This window comes from Oratosquilla oratoria, chromosome 35, assembly GCF_046742065.1.
Source record: "Oratosquilla oratoria isolate Oo_2021 chromosome 35, ASM4674206v1, whole genome shotgun sequence".
NCBI lineage: Eukaryota > Metazoa > Arthropoda > Malacostraca > Stomatopoda > Squillidae > Oratosquilla > Oratosquilla oratoria.
Window position 1 is genome coordinate 24,410,281 of NC_134811.1, and position 19,729 is coordinate 24,430,009.

General features: G+C 37.9%; 1 protein-coding gene across 1 annotated transcript in view; it reads right to left on the minus strand.

Annotated features, from left to right (window-relative positions):
• The window catches only part of LOC143018585 (CD9 antigen-like), a 118,641-nt gene extending 115,820 nt beyond the window's left edge, over positions 1-2,821 (minus strand). The window contains exon 1 of the mRNA XM_076174078.1: positions 2,660-2,821. Coding sequence (XP_076030193.1) covers positions 2,660-2,722 — 63 coding nt within the window. The 5' untranslated portion in view covers positions 2,723-2,821. The remainder of the gene's footprint in view (positions 1-2,659) is intronic.
• Positions 2,822-19,729: the final 16,908 nt, after the last annotated feature.

The following is a 19,729-nucleotide window of genomic DNA, read 5'->3' on the forward strand; positions in this document are numbered from 1 at the left end:
AAGGTACTGAAAAATATATATATCACGTTTAAATACAAATTATTCTGTGTATTCGCATATGTATACACTTTTCAGCATCTAACGGCGGTTTTTGAAGTACTGTATTAGTGTTTCTTAATCTTTATTTACCGAAGAGAACCCAAAAGCTTCATTGAACAACTTATAATTTGTATTACAGTATCTATTGGTTGAAGGCAAAATTCATCGGACGTGCTTATGTGATTAGCTCATTCTGGTTTTCATCAGAGCGATGCTATGCGTACAGTGACTTATAACAAACGTCATATTCTATTTTGTTTACTGACGGGATGTCCAGCAATAGCTTAGAATAGGAAGACACTATGTAACACAAATAACTCTCACCTGGTTAATTCAATTGGTTGCTACCTCCCCTACATATATATATATATATATATATATATATATATATATATATACACACACGGCACAAGTTATGCAGATGAAGACAGAAATAAAGTGAAGGAGGTAGCTAAATCTGCATATGCGTGTCTGACTGAAATACTACCAGACAGTAATTATTATAGACATAGTTGTTTACCTTACGCAGATCATAACAACAGAGTACTTGGGCGTTTTAACAGGTGGATAGGTTACAGGAATATTAGTCGAATTGATAAAGACGCGAGCCGATGCTATTGCGGAGAGCAGATAACGGGTCAGAGAATTCAGTATAACCTCACATGAATTGTAAGGACACAATATTATTTATCTATGCCTTAGACAATGAGAAGTGAGCAATTTCTTGGTAAGAACTATATCACATGACCCATGAAAAAACTTTTATCCATCTCTGGTTCAGAGCGCTTGTCATACTATTGCACTATATATAATACCAACCTACAACTTAGTATACAAGTCCCCGAATAGCTCGTTGTACCAAAAGCTTATTATCTATGACTGCTGGCGTGCACGGTGACAGGAGCTGCCTTCGTCAGTAGTTCTGTCACGTGTTCCTCTTGGTCGAAAGGCTATTACTTGGGCAAAGTCAAGCCAGAAGCAACCCACATGCATCACAAACAGCAACGCCACTGCAGTAACTATATTAAAATACAATGGTTACTATTTGCATAATACAGAGCAGAGCGGATTCTACTAGGTGTGATGTGGCATTCCTCTGTGGGTTGTCTGATAAGGCACCAGACGTGGGTATGATGTCATTTGAACTGCCCTTGGTGCGTTGGCACTGTCGCAGCCTAGAACCCGCAAGTACTTTGGGTATGACTACATGCAAAGGCATGATGATTATCCAGCCTGTGTCAATACTTGTACATTCATCCACATTTCGTTTGGCCGAAATATTACCGGCATAACCTGTTCATTTGACATCCTATAATAACATGCGGACGCCATTTTTTTATGAAGGATTTTGCGCGAAAAATAAAGTTATTTTGCTACGTAATGGCCTGTTAGCGAATGTCGTCCTTGTTTATTTTCATTCTGGGTGCCGCCAGCCCTTCTGCCCAGAACATCTCACTGTTCAAATGGTTGCACTGAACTATTACTTTACTAGTGCTTTCAGGCTGCCGTCACACGATTTAATTTTGAGAGAAAACTTGCCATCCTTCATTTGAGCAATGATCCTGTTTATGTACAACCTATTGTGCTAATGCTGTTGCTCATTACAAAGGTTAAAAAAACACGCCTGTAATTAAGGCATTTAAAAACCCGGCGGAATAATTTATGCGACCCGCATAACATGGCCGAATCTACTGAAATTTGCAAGTGCGTTTGGATCAATCAGTTTGATAAGGAATATACAAAGCCATTGACGCGTGGGCCGACCAACAAGGTCATGCGTGGGTAGTGCATCGGATTGGTGTTGCCCATTACCAGGTACAATATAGTAGGGGATATGGCAGGAGTAAAAATAAGACAATCTAGCTAACCCTCCCATTCGCTCCCCTACACGACTGAACTATGCTAACATCCACCACTGGGTTTGTGCCCCCATTGAAAGCTAATTTACGCAAGTAATCCACGATAGATCGTAACTACTACGTAGGTCTTCACTGTCCCATGCTATGGTGAATTTCCTCTAACATTGGAGCAGATATCGTACGGCAAGAAGCATGTTTGAGACGTACGGCTGGGGCGTACCACATCGATATTTTGTGCCAACTCTTCCAACAGTTGGCAGCCACTAGCAGAAAGAGGGTGCGGCCCCCTAACCTCACAACACAACCACCACCTCCACCACCACCGCTGGGAAAACGTGGTCTTCAGTTACTATGGCTTGTTCTTGGCAAATTGCGTCCAAATTTGCCCTCGGGAACTTACAGACGAGGCCTGCCATGCCCAACCAGGTTTTGTACACAAGCACACATGCCAACCGACCCCACCCACAGCCCAAAGATTCATCTCGGGTTTGTAGTATTTCTCACCAATGATTTCACAGACGTTGACGATGCTGTCAACACTTTATTTTTCTAAGGCCAATATAAACAATAACCGCCCTCCCTAAGCCAGTATCGTCAATGGCCAACAGACAATAATCATCGCAACATCTTTTAAGTTCGTGAAGCTTGTTTCTATACCCTCTTGCGCGGGTCGGGTTGAACTGGCCCAAGCTGGGCCCAGAGCCAATAACAAAAACATGAGAAAATATTCTTTACATACAACTTATATAAACAGTACTCACCATGCAGATAAAGTTGCAAATAATTGCCATACATTTTAAAAACCCAAAGCAACAGCCTCCCATTCTGGCTGATTTAAAATATCTATTCAAATAGATATACACAAACGACAACAAGCTCCGTGTACACTCGTTCGCTATCAACTCGAAACTGAGGTGGTGGACTGGTGGGGTGAGTGGTCTCTCCGTAGTCTCAGGGAGTGCTGCTCCTCACAGGAATACCAACGTATCCGTGCTATCGTCAGGGCTAACGCACGTACAAACATTGCATTCGACGCCCTGGAAATAAGGATTGCTTTGTTTTTTATTTTGTGGCATCTATTTTCCCTTACATATTAAGGGAATGATGGCAGAGGAAATCTAAGATTATGTCAGCTTCATTTCACTGAAGATGTCATTTTTAAACTGATAAAGACGGTAATACTATTTATTTTGATTTGCTCATTATTCTCCATAAAAAGTTACACCACAGCAACAATTTATATTCATTTCTTTCCTTAACTTTTCGTCTTTCTAACGACTAGAGAATCTAGTACTCGTTTTTAGCATTAATACCATTCTCTTAAATAACTCAAATTTTACATAATAAGATTTAATTCGATATCTGTGCATCTTTTTGTACGATCTCCATGGTCATTAGAAGCATATTCCTCAACTGCCTTCCGGAGTCCTAACTGATCAATTACTATGATTTTACCATCGAAGATCAATGGATATGTAAAATGGCAAATAAGCGAAAAGATTAACACGCGCGCGCGCACACACACACACACACACACACACATTTTATTTGAAATATGTGTATCTTCCTACACGATTTCCATGGTCATTGGAAGCATATTCCTCAATTGCCTTCAGATATCCTAAATGATAAATCACTATGATCTTACCATTGCAAATCAATGTATGGGCAATATGGTAAACATGTGAATAGAAAACACACACACACACACACACATATACATATATATGTGTATATATATATATATATATGTGTGTGTGTGTGTGTGTGTGTGTGTGTGTGTGTGTGTGTGTGTGTGTGTGTGTGTGTGTGTGTGTGTGTAATAGGTAAATCAACAGGTCTATGAACATGTAGAGATATAGCAGACCTGCAAAGGTTGGCAAATGAATACGGTAAGTATTTTTGGAGAAAAATATATTAGAATATATGTATCAATGAGTAATGTAATGGTTGCATACAAAAGCGGGGCTCATAAGATTTATATACAGTCGAACTGGGAGAAAATTAAACAGGCAGAGAGTTACCGATTCCTGGTAATGATTCCTGGTAACTAATATATATGCGCGTGAAAAAATAAGGATAAAGGAGGGAGAGGAAGAGGGGGTAGTGGGTGCCCTAGGGACGACGCTGAGGAAAAACAAGGAAAGTGGAAGCAATGAAAGGAGTGTGCAAAGGAATGGTTGTGTTGGCGGGGTAAGATCTATGGCCAATGAACCCAAGAGAGAACCAAACTAAAATACCTGTGGGTTATGAAATATAGTGAAGTAAATGGCGTCAGGGTTCGTGGAAGGACGAAAGTACAGATAACATTCAGAGAAAGAACAGAAAACCTGAGGTCACATGGTCATGTAAGAATGGATGCAAGGAATCTCATTAAAGACATTGACAGACTGGAAAAAGTACAACGGCGAGCCACAAAACTGATTCCAAATATCAAAAATAAATCATACGAAAATCGACTTAAGCACATGAATCTGTTTTCCCTAAAAAAGCGTAGACTCAGAGGTGACTTGATACAGGTCTTTAAGTTTTAATTTATTATTAATATGATTTTATTTTTTTTTTTTTTTTTTTTTTTTTTTTTTTTTGCATCCGACCTAGATATGGATCAAAAGGTCTCCTGTCGGCATGCTTTGCCTTTGTAATCCTTTGTAATATAGCCTCGAAATTACCGGGATGTCGGACAAGCGAAAATTGCAATCGTCGTAGCAGAGTTTGAAGAAAATAATGTACATACTACGGCAAGGGTGAAGGTGCATAAGGGAGGGTGCACCGCAAACGAAATGGCAGTATTGCTGGGCATATGTGGGAAGGAGTGAAACGGATGAGCGTGATGAGAGTGAACTGGGGGTGAGTATGTTTCCCTCCCATGCGTGTTCAACATCTCGCCATATCATCAACATTTCTTTTCTTCGCATAATTTTGTTGCACTCTCAGTTGTTGATGAAGTGCCCTCGCCTTCACTGAGAGCAACGCAGGGTAACGACCGCCTTCACGGATTCCCGCCAGAGTTCCATCTTGTATGTGTTGTGATCGTGATTGTGTCCTTTCTGTACTATACAGTCTGTGAAAGCTTGTGTGACTTTATGTGAGGTAACTTGGCAGTGTAGGTATTTGCGGTATGACGTTTTATCGAAACCAGGGAAATCCACTAAAATCTTCCACCTAATGTTCTCATATTTTGCTGAAACTTACTGAGTATATGTATTTTGACCTGTTCTTTCTAATAGTGAAACCAGATATTACCTATCTGATGATTTTTTATAATGCCCATTTTCGTAATATTCCACCAGTGTCGCTTGCAAAGCTCATGATCATGATTTGTTCTATTTTTCATGTTAGGATAGGTTAAAATACATCTTAACATTCTATAATGTAACCATTTTCAATACTGAGTTTGTTTGTTTTTCTTCAAAATAGTGCGTTTTCTGCGGTTTGGTGGGTATCACGAACCAAGGCAGTTAAGCAAAAAAGGATTACATATTTGGAAAACTGAGTAAAAATTGTGCACCAACATAAAGTTATTCCAGGATTTAAACATATTTTACGGGTATATATTAGCCGGTTTCGCTGGTTTTCAGTAGGTTTCGCTTGAATTTGGTCTGTTTCGACAGAGCGTCGGCTCCAATATTTGTGATCTCATTGTCGCTCTCTATGCTAGTAAGTCCCGAGTGCTGTGTAACAACGACGATGGAACATGTTATAGTGTACTTATCTTCTGTCTTGTATGCCCGTCCTCTGATCGTTGAACATGCGGTTGAAAACTGACAGGGGTCCTGCTTAAAACAATATTAAACCTATGTAAATATTGCATGCATGTGTTTGCTTGTGCTGGTATGGTTGGAACGGGGTGATTTTGTTGGGCTATGTATCACGTTGAACAGGTGTTCTCGGGTCGGTGTTGGTGACTTTCTATCATGCGGTGTGGTGAGTACTGTTGGGGGTTCGTGTGGCGAATGCCATGCACTGTGCGCCGCGTAGGTCGAGATGTTTGTGGAATCGAAAAACATCGGTTTTCGGGCATAGGCGTGTGGGTGTTGTCTGTGTGCAGTTGGTCACTGTTTGTCGTTTGTAAAATGTGTCTGAAATGACTTCTGCCCTTGCTGAGCTATAACAAACTCCAACACGGATCTCATGTACTGATTGTGTATTAGTTAATTGTTTTTCCTGTCTTATTCCAAGTCTGTATCCGAGGTTACTCACGGTGGTATTCTTAAAAAAAATCTTTCCTTACATAAATCATATATAAATCCTTGGAAGGGAAAATTTATATAAGGAAATATTTTTTTTAAGAATACTACGGTAAGATTCTTACAGTGGTATTCTTAAAAAAAAAACTCCTTATATAAATCTTTCCCTTCCAAGGATTTATATAAAACTTATATAAGGAAAAAAAATTAAATACCACCGTCAGTGTGTTGACATGTGCACGGTATCGTTTTGATATATAAGAACATAAGAATGGAGGAAACTACAAAAGACCATAGGGCCTACACTAGGCAGTTCTGTGTCCCTTACCACCTGTCATAAGAATATAACATAAGAAAGGATACTGCAAGAGACCATAATGCCTGTACTAGGTAGTTCGATGTCCATGACCACTTAGCCTCCCCATCCTTAAAGCTATCTAACATCCTCTTAAAACAACCAATAGTTTCAGCGCTCCCTACATGGTTACTAAGCGTATCCCATTTGTTGACCACTCTGTTAGTAAACCAGTTCTTGCCTATATAATTATAATCTGCGGCGGGAAGTCCAATGTCCCAATCTTTATCGTCCAGACATCCTCTGAAGACCCAAGCCATATATAGGCATAATGTTATTTCCTCACATTATGTGTACAGCCTTTCGTTCTTTTCGTTTCACTCTGACAACTGAAGACCATTCCACTGCTTCTGACCCGGGCTGGCGGCTCAAGACAGGGATGGTCTTTCGTCCACAAAAAGAAAAATGGGTGTTGACTGGGTTTGGAATGGGTGCCCATGCCTTGGCTAGCCAACTCTTTTATCAAGTATGAATTATGATTAATACTGCTATTGTTATTAATACTAATGATACTACTGGTATTATTATTATTATTATTATTATTATTATTATTATTATTATTATTATTATTATTATTATTATTATTATTATTATTGTGATTATTATTATTATTATTGTCATTATTATTATTATTATTATTATTATTATTATTATTATTATTATTATTATTATTATTATTATTATTATTATTATTATTATTATTATTATTATTATCATCATCATCATTATTAGTATTGTCATTATTATTGTTATCATCATTATTATCATCATTCTCATTATTATTGTTATCATCATTATTATCATCATTCTCATTATTATAATCATTCTCACTATTATCATTGTGATTATTATTATTATTATTATCATTATCATTATTATTCGCCACGAGGCGAGTACAGTTGTATGAATCCCCACACACGTAGAACCTAGGAATACAAAGAAAAGAACAGAATAAAGACAATTCAGAAATACAATGAAAGAAGTGCAGATGTGTTCAGAACAGAAGTGTTGAACTGTGCAGTACACAGAATCCGTTACAAACTAGTCACAACTATCTAGCTCTAAGACGGACTGGGGTTCACTCCTTCCTCGGGTGAATAACATCACATTGTGGGAGAGTGTAATTACAGACTACTAAAGGGTTCACCCCACTGGCAAGGAATTGTCAGGTAAATAGAATAGTCTGCTGGTACAATAATCACTTTTGTCACCATTCTCACTGTTCACAGTTTACAATCTGTGACATCGAGTAAAATCCCTTTGAACAGTTTTGTTGTTTTTGAACTAATGTATCCATGACGCTGACGTAGTAGTGACGGTTGTGAATGTGAACAATTTCTATAAAAAATACTAAAGCCCCTGTAAAGGACATTTTTCAGATTCAAGTATTTTTTCGTACATTTTCCCTGACCATGAGCAGTTGCCCAACTTGCTAACTAGATTAATCCCGTAAGACATTTTGGTATTTTTAAATATCTTATTATAGCTAACAACACAGTTTAGCTTAAAAAATGTCGTTGTCATTATATTTTCGATTACTGTCAATTCGTTCACCAGTTCTGTACTGTTGCTTTTATTCCAATGGACATCAGGCGATTTCATTCAGAAACTGATCTCGAGGATCGTCATCTTTGCCGGCTAAGGGTATTTCTTGCTTTGTTCTAGATATCGCCAGACGATTTTTCTCAACCTGCGTAAATTGATGTTGTTTCTTTGTTGTCGCCTCTGACGTTACTTCTGTTACTGTTATTTTTATTGCTGCTCTTGGTGTCATCCTTGTTGTTGCTTTTGTTTCTGTTGTTATCTTTCTTGTTGTCTTTGTTGTTTTGTTGTTGCTTTTTGTTCTTATAGTTGTTTTTATTGTTCCTTTTGTTGTTGCTACTTTTGTTGTTGTTGTTGCTTTTGTTATTTTTGTTGTTGTGTGCTGCAGATTATCAGCGCTTCTATCGATGTCTTTCGTCAGCGACAGGGGTCTGAACTAAAAGCATTTTCAATTCGATTAGAATATAATTGCTATAAACAGCAGTTTTGCCCAAATTTGTTTTAAGGGCCTGAACCTAAAGCCTTTTTAAAATTCCCCATGATAAAAACTGCTATCAATAACAGTTTTTCCGACCTCATTCTAAGACAATCTAGCCTCATTTTGATTTTTGTGCATCCGAGAATATAAGACCACTGGTTATCTTAAAGATAATGGAAGAGACTGATAGAACCAATTACGTTACCCTAGGAAATTATCTAAACTGATATTTGAGATTTATTATTATTTATGTTATTTATATCATCTACATTCATATCTTATTATATTGAAATTCTACGTATATATTTGGCAGTTTTCCATTATCAATAGTTGGTCTTTCTAAATATAATATATCAGTACACCTCATACGAAGTACTGACTACATAAATATTATGTAGTTAATAGGTTGGGAGACTAAGTGACACCCCTTAGGACCAGAGTCACGCCGAAGCGTTTTATGACTGGAAACAAAAAATGCCTTTCCGTTTTGCTGCCCTCCTTGAATATTTATTTTGCCATTTCTATGACTCAATCTGTCCGTCGCGATATTGCCACCAAGGATAGAAATGTTGGTTATAGAAGACGAAGTGGAATATTATCTACACGAATGAATACACCAATAGGGAGGTACAATCAACATTCTTATTCATAAGTATTTTTTTTTTGTAAACACGCCTGTATCCACGTGTGTGTGTGTATATATATATATATATATATATATATATATATATATATATCACAAGAAACCCACAGTCGGAGAAAATAAACTTTGAATGAAAGAAGATTCTATATTTCAGCTATCAACTGTACCTTCCTGAAGAGGCCTAGTTGGTAGTCAAAATATAGAATCTTCTTTCATTCGAAGTTTATTTTCTCCAACTGTGGGTTTTTTGTGTTATATACGTGTGTGTGTGTGTATATATATATATATATATATATATATATATATATGTATGTATATATACATGTGTGTGTGTGTGTGTGTGTGTGTGTGTGTGTGTGTGTGTGTATCCTTGTATATATGTTTTTTATGGGTTCACACGCCCGCGCTAACGTGACACGTTCGGTTAGGCATTCGCCTCGTTGCTGTGTAGACCTGTGTTCAACCTGAACAGCTCACGATGAGTGCCACTTATCCTGGCTGTCCGAACACAGGGGGACAATGTTGCTATTTCGAGAAATGCCTCACGCGTCACGTGATTTGGAGTCTCCACTCTTTAAATTTTCTTCCACATCGAAAAAAAAGTTGTTGTTTTTTTGGTACATGTGCGACACGACAGGAAACACCTCAGGGAACAAAACCGAGGCAAAGATATCTCGACTCTTTCTTCAATACTGCATATTCTGCCTCCATATAGACTCAACTTTGGTACTTTTCGCAGAAAGTTGGTATCGAGGGCTATGTAGGTAACTATAGGAGGCGGGGTTGGGAGGGGGGGCTTTCAATTTGTTTTTGATCTATTTACATTTCTTTACTTATCTATTTACTTGTCTATTAGTTTAGTTTTATTTATTTGTCTATTAATATGTTTATTTATTTCTACTTACCCATTTATTTACTTGTTTGTTTTTATTTGTTTATTATTCTTTATATGTTTATTTATTTAAGGACCGAAAGTAATCGAAATCGAACGGTTCTTTGTATAGCGTTACATGACTGGCGCTCTCTTGGTATCTGCATGTTAAAAATGACATCACCACGTTTTATTATTTAAAACGTGGTGTCCTTAAAAACAGACCAATAAGTAAAATTATAATGTCCAGTAAATGATTAAATACAACAAAAATGAGCCTTATAATCGAAGAGAGCAAGCCTTTCACTGAATGGAATTGTTCAAAATATGAATAATGTATGGCTACAAGTTATTTTGGAAAAATAACTATATCTGAGAGAAATTTGGGCTTTTTGTGTAGTCAGTAATGGCGATCTTATGTCTTCTAAACACTGTACTTCTACTTTAGAAAGAAAACTATTTACAAATCAGGCGACGCTTTTGATGTCAAAATTACAATTATCATTATACTAAATAAATAGTTAATCCATTTACAACTGCAATAAATCTGTTTCCATGTAGTACTCAGCTGTCAATGAATTTAAAGATACACTGGAAAAGGCACAATGACGAACTACTAATGCTAAAGATCAGAACAGTCGTGAGCCCCGGTCGCACTCACGTCAAACATGAGACAAACCCGTGTGCGTTTCTCGCTGTGTACGTATTACTGCCAGTCAACAGTTGCCAGATGTCGCTAGCCATTTATAGAATCGTCCTGTTTTCAAAAAAGGATGTGTTTGTTGGATAATCATTTCACTTTGTGTTAAATTAATAATTAACAATTAGACTCTATAGGTAACGTTTATTCTAGTTCTAGTTAGGTATATAATTTCAAATATGATAATGATGCCATAAGATAGCGCTGTGCAGGAATTTGCAAATAGAAGTACGTGTATCTGCAAACATATAGTCACGTGCTGGGAGGTTGGTACGATGCATTGCATGTAGCTAGATAATGTAGGCCCTTGTGGACACTTAGTTGTAAGCCGAGGTATTTAATATATACTATAATAAGGAGCAATGTGCCTCTGTGTATACTTCTTTCTGTGTGTAGTTGTGTACGTAATGTCTGACAAATAAGATACGCCGGGAAAACGATCTTCTAGAAAAAGGGAAGATGAAAATAGTGTGATTCAAAACTTAAACATTAAAAAAGACTAGGTAATAAAATCCTTTTATGTAATTTGAGAGTGACTAGGATGCGCTTTTGGTTTAAAATATAACAATTGAAAATGTTATATCAAAAGTAATCGCCTAAGCAACGAAATAATAAATTTATTTCGAAAAAATGTGCATTTTGATTTATTAATAAATAGTTAAAGGAGATCGAAATCGAATAACACGCAAATGAAATTACTGTAATAGCAAGCTATAAATGATGGAATTATTTGGAAGTTAAGAGAAATCAGAATCCCGTGATTTTCAGGGGCGTTTACACTAGTATTTCATAATCTTCCTAAATAATAAATAAAAATGTAACTGTATTCTAAAATAAAGGCAATTACCTAGAGAACATTTATTTGAATGCCTCATGCTAAATTGTTTTCATTAATTATTAGTTAGTATTTATTTGTGATTGATTTGAAATAAGTTAGGTATAGGAAATGAAACAGTAATATGGAAACATCAATGTATTTTAGCATTTGGTATATTTTTAATATGTTTAAGGCTAAATTCCTTTTCCTTTTTGTTATCTTGCCTTTCAGTAAGGCAGCTTTGCCTCTTGGTTGGCCAAACTGACGCCTAGCAATGGTCGTTGGCTGACGAGGAATTTTTGTCTTTGCCGCCTCCGATGCCTTAAAAATAGTGCAACCTGCAGTCAGAAGGAAAGTAGTAACCTGCGCAGGATTTCTGCAGGCTTTCAGCCTCTGTTCAAATGCCGCAAAGGAGCTGAGCATGCAGGTGGTTTTAGTTCTCTTTAATTCTCTATTGATCATGCTTGTGAACTCATCAATGCTGGTGTCAATTGATTGATTTTCATTTGTTGTCTCTGCGGGGGTCTCGATAACGACAGCTACATCTTCCTCATCGTCACATGCAGCTGGTTCTTTATTACCATGAGATACTGCATTAACAGCAAATAAGCCGTCTAAAAAATTCGATGTCGGCATCGGTTTGTCGCCGTATATCACCTTATACAAGACTTCTTTTTCAGCAACAGTGCAGGCGTATAGAACGATAGATATAAGCGGTGACTATATTTTATGATGCGAGTATTATTACGACACGTCGTACGGCTGGCAGCTAATGCTGCCCACGAGATTTAAGTCCCGTAGTGAAGTGGAGTTGCTGCAAATGACATATAAGGATTTTATTACCTAGTCTTTTTTAATGTTTAAGTTTTGAATCACACTATTTTCATCTTCCCTTTTTCTAGAAGATCGTTTTTCCGGCGTATCTTATTTGTCAGACATTACGTACACAACCACACACAGAAAGAAGTATACACAGAGGCACATTGCTCCTTATTATAGTATATATTAAATACCTCGGCTTACAACTAAGTGTCCACAAGGGCCTACATTATCTAGCTACATGCAATGCATCGTACCAACCTCCCAGCACGTGACTATATGTTTGCAGATACACGTACTTCTATTTGCAAATTCCTGCACAGCGCTATCTTATGGCATCATTATCATATTTGAAATTATATACCTAACTAGAACTAGAATAAACGTTACCTATAGAGTCTAATTGTTAATTATTAATTTAACACAAAGTGAAATGATTATCCAACAAACACATCCTTTTTTGAAAACAGGACGATTCTATAAATGGCTAGCGACATCTGGCAACTGTTGACTGGCAGTAATACGTACACAGCGAGAAACGCACACGGGTTTGTCTCATGTTTGACGTGAGTGCGCCCCGGTCACACACACACGACTCAGGTGAGTTCGCTTGAGTAGAAATTACTTAGTTTACAATTTTTCATTTTTCGAATTTTGAGAAGCTGGATGGCGAAGTAAGAGAAGTTACATCTATACGAATATTAGACACATTGTTGAATTTTCCTTATTGAAGTCTAGAAAACTATAAGCGAAGTAGTCCTGCAGCTTTTCAAATTCACAATATTTGACGAGAATCGTGATAGTGTAACCGGGGCTATACGAGACCCGCCTAGAAAAATTAATTTTAAGACGAACATCACATAACCACCACCGAATAAAGAATTAGACAATTGAATGCTAAAGAATGAAGCTGAAATAGTATTTCCGTGTGTAAGGTAAGGATGTTTGGGCCAATGGAATGGAATGCAGCGTGGACAGTGGAGAGGTATTGCGTAAAATGGAGAGTGAGTGTCCTCAGATGTTGACAAGCATCCTCATAGGAGATTAAGAGTGAGTGCGAGAAATGGGAAAGTGTGGAGGAAGGAAATGGACTGGGTCCTGTTGGAATGGGTATGGCATGTGAAAGGAGGATGTGGGAAGTCTTATACCCAGGGTTGGGCCGGAATCTACAGCCCTGGAGACAGTTTCCTACGAAACCCCACTTCACCATTGAAACAAATTGCTAGTAACAGCGATGTAACTCAAACAAATAGGCCCGGTCGACGCGAAGATTTAAACCAGGCGTGTGCAACCTTTTTTTCCCAAAGGGCCACAAGTCACAACTCTTTTGGTATGGAGGGCCACATAACCTTACTATTTCATGTGATTTACTACGACCGAAGACATATTATGTGAGATTATACTGATAAAGATAGATCATTTGTTTGTTGCTGATTTTATCTAAATTGGGATCACAAAAATAAGAATTGTCCGAAACAAATGTATTTTCTTTGCTATAAATGAGCAAATGAAAGGCTACCGTACCTTGTTATTATAACATACAAACATAAATAATTACTTAATATTGGTTAACTGGGATCATTAACATAAAAATTAGAGTTAGACTTACAGTACCGGTAATCACAAATCAACCACAACAAATGAAGTCATAACGGAGACTGGTTAGGCAGTGGTACTGACAGGCGGGAACACACGTACCATACTACAGTATGTGAATCATACGTGTCAGACTCATAGACAGATAGCCAAGGATCACTCACTCTAATAATTAACAATTCCAAGTAATATGTTATTTTCTGTTCTAATATAATTAAAATTTGTACCTCAGTGAACAAAATAGAAAAAAAAATATGGTGAAATTGATACGCAAGAATATGAATTTAGTCAAACTTTCGGTGGGCTCTAATTGGTAACACACTCTCACTCTCTCTCTCTGAGGGCCGCAGTATAACTTATTTATTTTTAGGAGAAAGGGCCGCAATGAAAGCCTTTCAGGGCCGCAGGTTGCACAGGGCTGATTTAAACTCTGTTCCCTCTGATCGTGAGTCCCAACCGTTACCATCTTGGGCTGTAGAATTTAGTCGGCCCAACCCTTCGCATCAGGTTGCAAATCTTTTGCACGATCTAAGTTGCGAGGTGGTAACGTTTGCGATTCATACCGGGCCTAATTATTTAAATTACACCCCTGCTACTGGCGATATGTTCCATAACAGTTATAATGGACTACTGCAGGAGATAAAAGTGGCTTTCACTATATGAATGAAAAGATGATGAAGAAACTCATAGAAACCTTGACTCGTTCAAGACTATATTATGAGTCAGCGGTATGGTCCCCACACAGAGTACAGGATATAAGCAAAGGTCAAGAGGATACAAAGGGCAGCAATGTAATGACTGCCATTTATTTTATATTGTCTGTATGTTTGTTTATTATTATTGGCTTGATTTTCATTTACTATTAGTTATCTGTCAATTTATTATTATTTACTAGTTACCAATGTGTTTATTATTTAACTATACCTATGCATTTATTTAATTTATTATTATTTATATTATATTTTCATTTGTTTATTTATTTATCATTATTTATATATTTTTTTCGCATCCGACCTAGTTATGGACCAAAAGGTCTTCTGTCCACAAGCTCAGCCTTTGTAATCTCTTTGTAATCCTTAACCATACTGATCACCAGCCTGGCAGACAAAACATATGAGGAGAGACTAAATGCACTGGTTATGCCAACTTTAAAGATCGAAGGGAAAGAAGTGATACTCGTAGGATTACAGCATTTAGGTCGCTAAAGGAGATATACTACACTGACACAAGATATCTCTTGATTAGGGTTAGGTGGGTTTTAAGACGTCATGAGAAGATATGTAGAAAGACTGTCTAAAAGATGTGAAGAAATACATTTCCCATATAGATGTATAAACAACTGCAATAACTTATAAGGTGATATAGCCCAAGATGCAACAATCCATGAACTTAAACATAAATATGATATTTAGATATTAAGGGTATAGAGCAAGTTGGAACCATATATGGATTTTGAAGCTGGGTATGATAAACTGGAGTAGGAGGTGGGATTCCCAGAACGTTTCTCCTTTATTGTACACTACAATTAGGTTAATATGTATTTCTATATCACCAAAGGCTGAGGAAATAATTTTGTGGGCTAGGATGATCTAACATTGCATGAAGACGTGCGGATACACTAAGCGTTCTCAGAAATTTAGGAACAAGGGACAAGTGAGTTTAAGTCGGTTATTTTTAGATTTGGCCTTTTTTAATATGCGTCTCGCCTCGTTATTGATCGAACAGTCTTTCACTTAACGTGCTTCTCCAATGTAAACCACTGTAAATCACTCGACCTTGCGCAATGATCTCCCGAGTTCAATAAACTTTCAAAGTTCAAGGCCATTTTGAGCGTCCGGCGTAACGTCGGATCTCAGACAAAGCCTTTCTGCGCATGGGTCGTCCAACTACTGACATTCATGGCCGCACAATCGTCATGCACGAGTGAAAAAATACCATCAAGACACGGCACGCGCACTCTGGCAACATTTCAGACATTGCGCATCCGAGACCGTGTCTCTTGAAACGAAAGAATCAGAGTATTGTAAACGTTATTTTCGTGCTAGGACATACGATCACAAACGTTCTTTCATTTCACATAAGGCAAACGACACGGTACTTTCTCATGACGACGAACAATAACAAATGCAATATATATATATATATATATATATATATATATATATATATATATATATATATATAATATATACATATATTCGTGAAGCGTGGCAGGAGATTCTCTTTTAAGCATATTCTGTTGAAAACGACAGCAAATTCATTAGAAATTAATTTCTTTCTTAAGCTTTCTAGCTTTCGGAAAGTAGATTTCTGGGGGAATGAGAGGGGAAGAAGCAAATTTCCAATTGACATTGGTAATTTATATTAACACAGAAGTCTATGTTATATACAAAATAAATGAAAATAAACAAAACACAGTATAATAAACCCAAGACGTTTCGCAGATCGTTCTGCATCTTCAGTTGGAGTGAAGGGAAGTGTGACCAAGACGAGTATAAATATGTATAAAGGAAAAACTTGGAGAGGTCACTTAATGACTCTCCTCTGTTTGGCTGGCGCTATTTGGTTGGTTCCTAAGCCTAGCCGATCGATATATATATATATATATATATATATATATATATATATATATATATATATATATTTATATATATACATATGCAATAAAAACACTAAGAACGTGTGTTCACAAATGCGTAAGTAACCGCTAGGGAAAAGTAAACTAACAAAGCAGAGCGCTTTCGTATAATTACATCTTCAGTGCTGATACAAAGAATCAGCACTGAAGATGTAAAGCGCTCTGCTTCGTTAGTTTACTTTTTCCTAGTGGTTACTTACGCATATATATATATATATATATATATATATATATATATATATATATATATATATATATATATATATATATATATATATATATATATATATATATATATATATGCCGATTTTAGATGTACGGTCTTTGTGGAGAAAACATTGACTAATCGCATGGAGAAGATTGGTGTTTTACGTCATCAAACTCAGTCAATTAGTGACTGAAAACATCCAACTTTTGCATTCTGCTGTGCAGATTAAACCTAAATTGTTTAGTGACGCAGCAGTAACTCAAGTTTCACTGATTACTAGCCTGCAGCCCCTCAGTGGCTGGCAAGTCACCAAGCCCTCTTTTATTGTATACTCGTATTCTGAGAAGAAACATACTCTTGTCTGTATATGTTGAAGTGAGGCAGTTTTTATGTCACCGGACGAAAGTAGTAAGAGGGGAGGAGTTTCTTGTTTTATGTGAAAAAGTGAGGCGTCTTGGGCCCAATCCGATGACCAAAAAGGCAGCACCTCGGGGGACGCACCTCCAATTGAAGGGCTGATGAATCTCTTAAATGGGCAGCAGGGAGACGATTCTTTCCGCTGTCCAATACAAGCAAAAATACATCCCGCTAGTCCCTGACAGTTTAGTAAACTCACAGTAACCAATATGATATTCAATAACAAGTATTGCATGTTGCAAACATGCCATACCAAATGTGTTCTTTCCAACGTGAATGAATTTCGTGAAAAAATCCCCACAGAAGCAAAGTCGTTTGTTGTGGCTGAGATGCGTGAAGCTTTCAGGCCCTTATAAGTGACGTAGGTTGGCGTTAAGTGACGTAATTGAAACAGTCCCGTCTTTCAATTGTGTAACTGAAACTGTGCCATCATTCAAACATTATAATTGATTTCTTATGGAAAACGACTTTAGAAAAATCCCAAATATTCAAACAATTCAGGGTTCAACGGAAATGCGGAGGCGCCGCGCCGGCTGGGGCGCTATACAAACAATATTGACCACGGCCGTTGGGTTCTGGAACCACCCTCAACCACTCCCCCGTCCCCTCCACATCTCCCGTACACTACACCCCCCCACACAAGCTGTTTCCAGAGATGTTTGAACGGAAGTGCGTTTCATTCTTTAATTTGTGTGTTTCCTTGTTTACTAGTATGTTTCTGTACGAAAGCCAATGTAACTGCTATAAAAGATAAATGAATAAATAATTTGCTCGCGAAAACCAGCAAAGGCTATGACAATGCGTATGGTCAAAGATCATCTACATATCAGGGATTTGTTATATACAAATTTGCCTTTTGACTGTGAGCACCTCCGTGCGCGCGTACATGTGTGTGTGTACGTAGTATCTATGCGCACGTGTGTGTGGGGGGGAGGCGTTTGTGTGTACGTGCATGTCTATACCATGTGTGTGGGGGGGGAGACGTTTGTGTGTGTACGTGCGTGTCTATTCCATGTGTGTGTGTGCTCTCGCGTGTATTTACAAAGTTGTATTTTACGGGAAGGGGGGCTATGCTCGTAGTGTCCCGTCTTCATATCTCATTTTGTCTAGTGTGTACATGCATGTGCGCCTGCATATCTAGTACATGCATTCTGCAATGTGTGCGTGCGGACTAATTGCTCCAATCAAAGCTGCGCACACGATCGTCTGTGGAAAGCATGTGCGCGGCTTCCCTTCTAAACAATGGAAATATATAGGAAACCACATCCCCGCCATACACCAAAACGGTGATGTGGCGCCTCTGATTCGGTACTGGCCCAAGTTGTACACCAAGGCCAGGAGCAGACGATCGACTCTGTGGCGCCACATTGCTGCGTCGGTGTGTGGCGGGTATTTGACTTCTCGTAGGTTCCCATTGTTTAGAAGCGAGGTTGCGTACACGAGCGTCTGTGGCGAGAGGTCACTGATACCCGCATTGAGGCTGGCAGTGCTTTAAGTCGAGGACCTGCGCACACGAGCGGCTGTGGTTGATCGACAGGCACGTGGCGTCACTGACGGATTGCCTGGCAGTCACACACTCAATGTTGGTTACTCAACAAGTCACATTTTTCTCTTTACTTCTTCATTATACCATGCCTACAGTCGATTTAGATTGTTTTATTGTTGAACTTGAAGACCGACCAGCGATATGAGACGTACGCTGGAATGGCCAGAGTAATAATATAGCAAAAGCCAAGACATGGGTGATGTGTGACTTCTTCGTGTCTGGCTTCAAAGAGATGGATTCTGCAGGAGAAAACAAAGCAGGTATGTTTATTACATATATAATAAACTCCATATGCTACTCCGCTACATGCATATACTGAACACCATGAATTACCATGCATGCCGAAGACATATTTTACACAAAGAAATAAACATTTTGGATAAGAAATTAAGAGTAAGACCTATTAGGCTAATTGTATACATTTAACTTCCCATTTTACCTCTTTGTAAATTGGATTTTTTCTTTTTTCTATTTTTATACTGGCATTGTTACTGTGCGTAAAGTGCGTAAATAATTTTGGTCAATAGCACTGCGGTCGGACAAATAAATTACTTATAAACAAATACTGCAATGCCGCAAACTACTGGGGTTACTTCAGTGAGGAAGAACAAAATCTGAACGTCACTATAAACAGCTTCACTCTGAAAAGGAGGGCAATAAACGGAGAAAACAAAAGGGAGGCGGTAAACTTAAACGATGCTGCTGCGGTGAGACGACACTTAACGCCTGAGTGCAGTTAAAAAAGATAAATGGGACAATCAGAGCACTGCGGAATGAATCTCTTTAAAATATCTTAACCATTGTGCGTGTTCATTGCCCTGTCTTCATTGCTCTGCCAAGATGAAACCACAAATTTCTGAGATGTGTGACGTCATGTCGACTGCATTGAGACTGGTGTTAGAAATGGGTGACGTCATGTCGACTGAATTGAGGCGGGCGTGAGAAATGAGTGACATCACACGTTGCATTTGATGCAGTGGTGAGATGTTTAGGGACAAAGAAAAATATGAT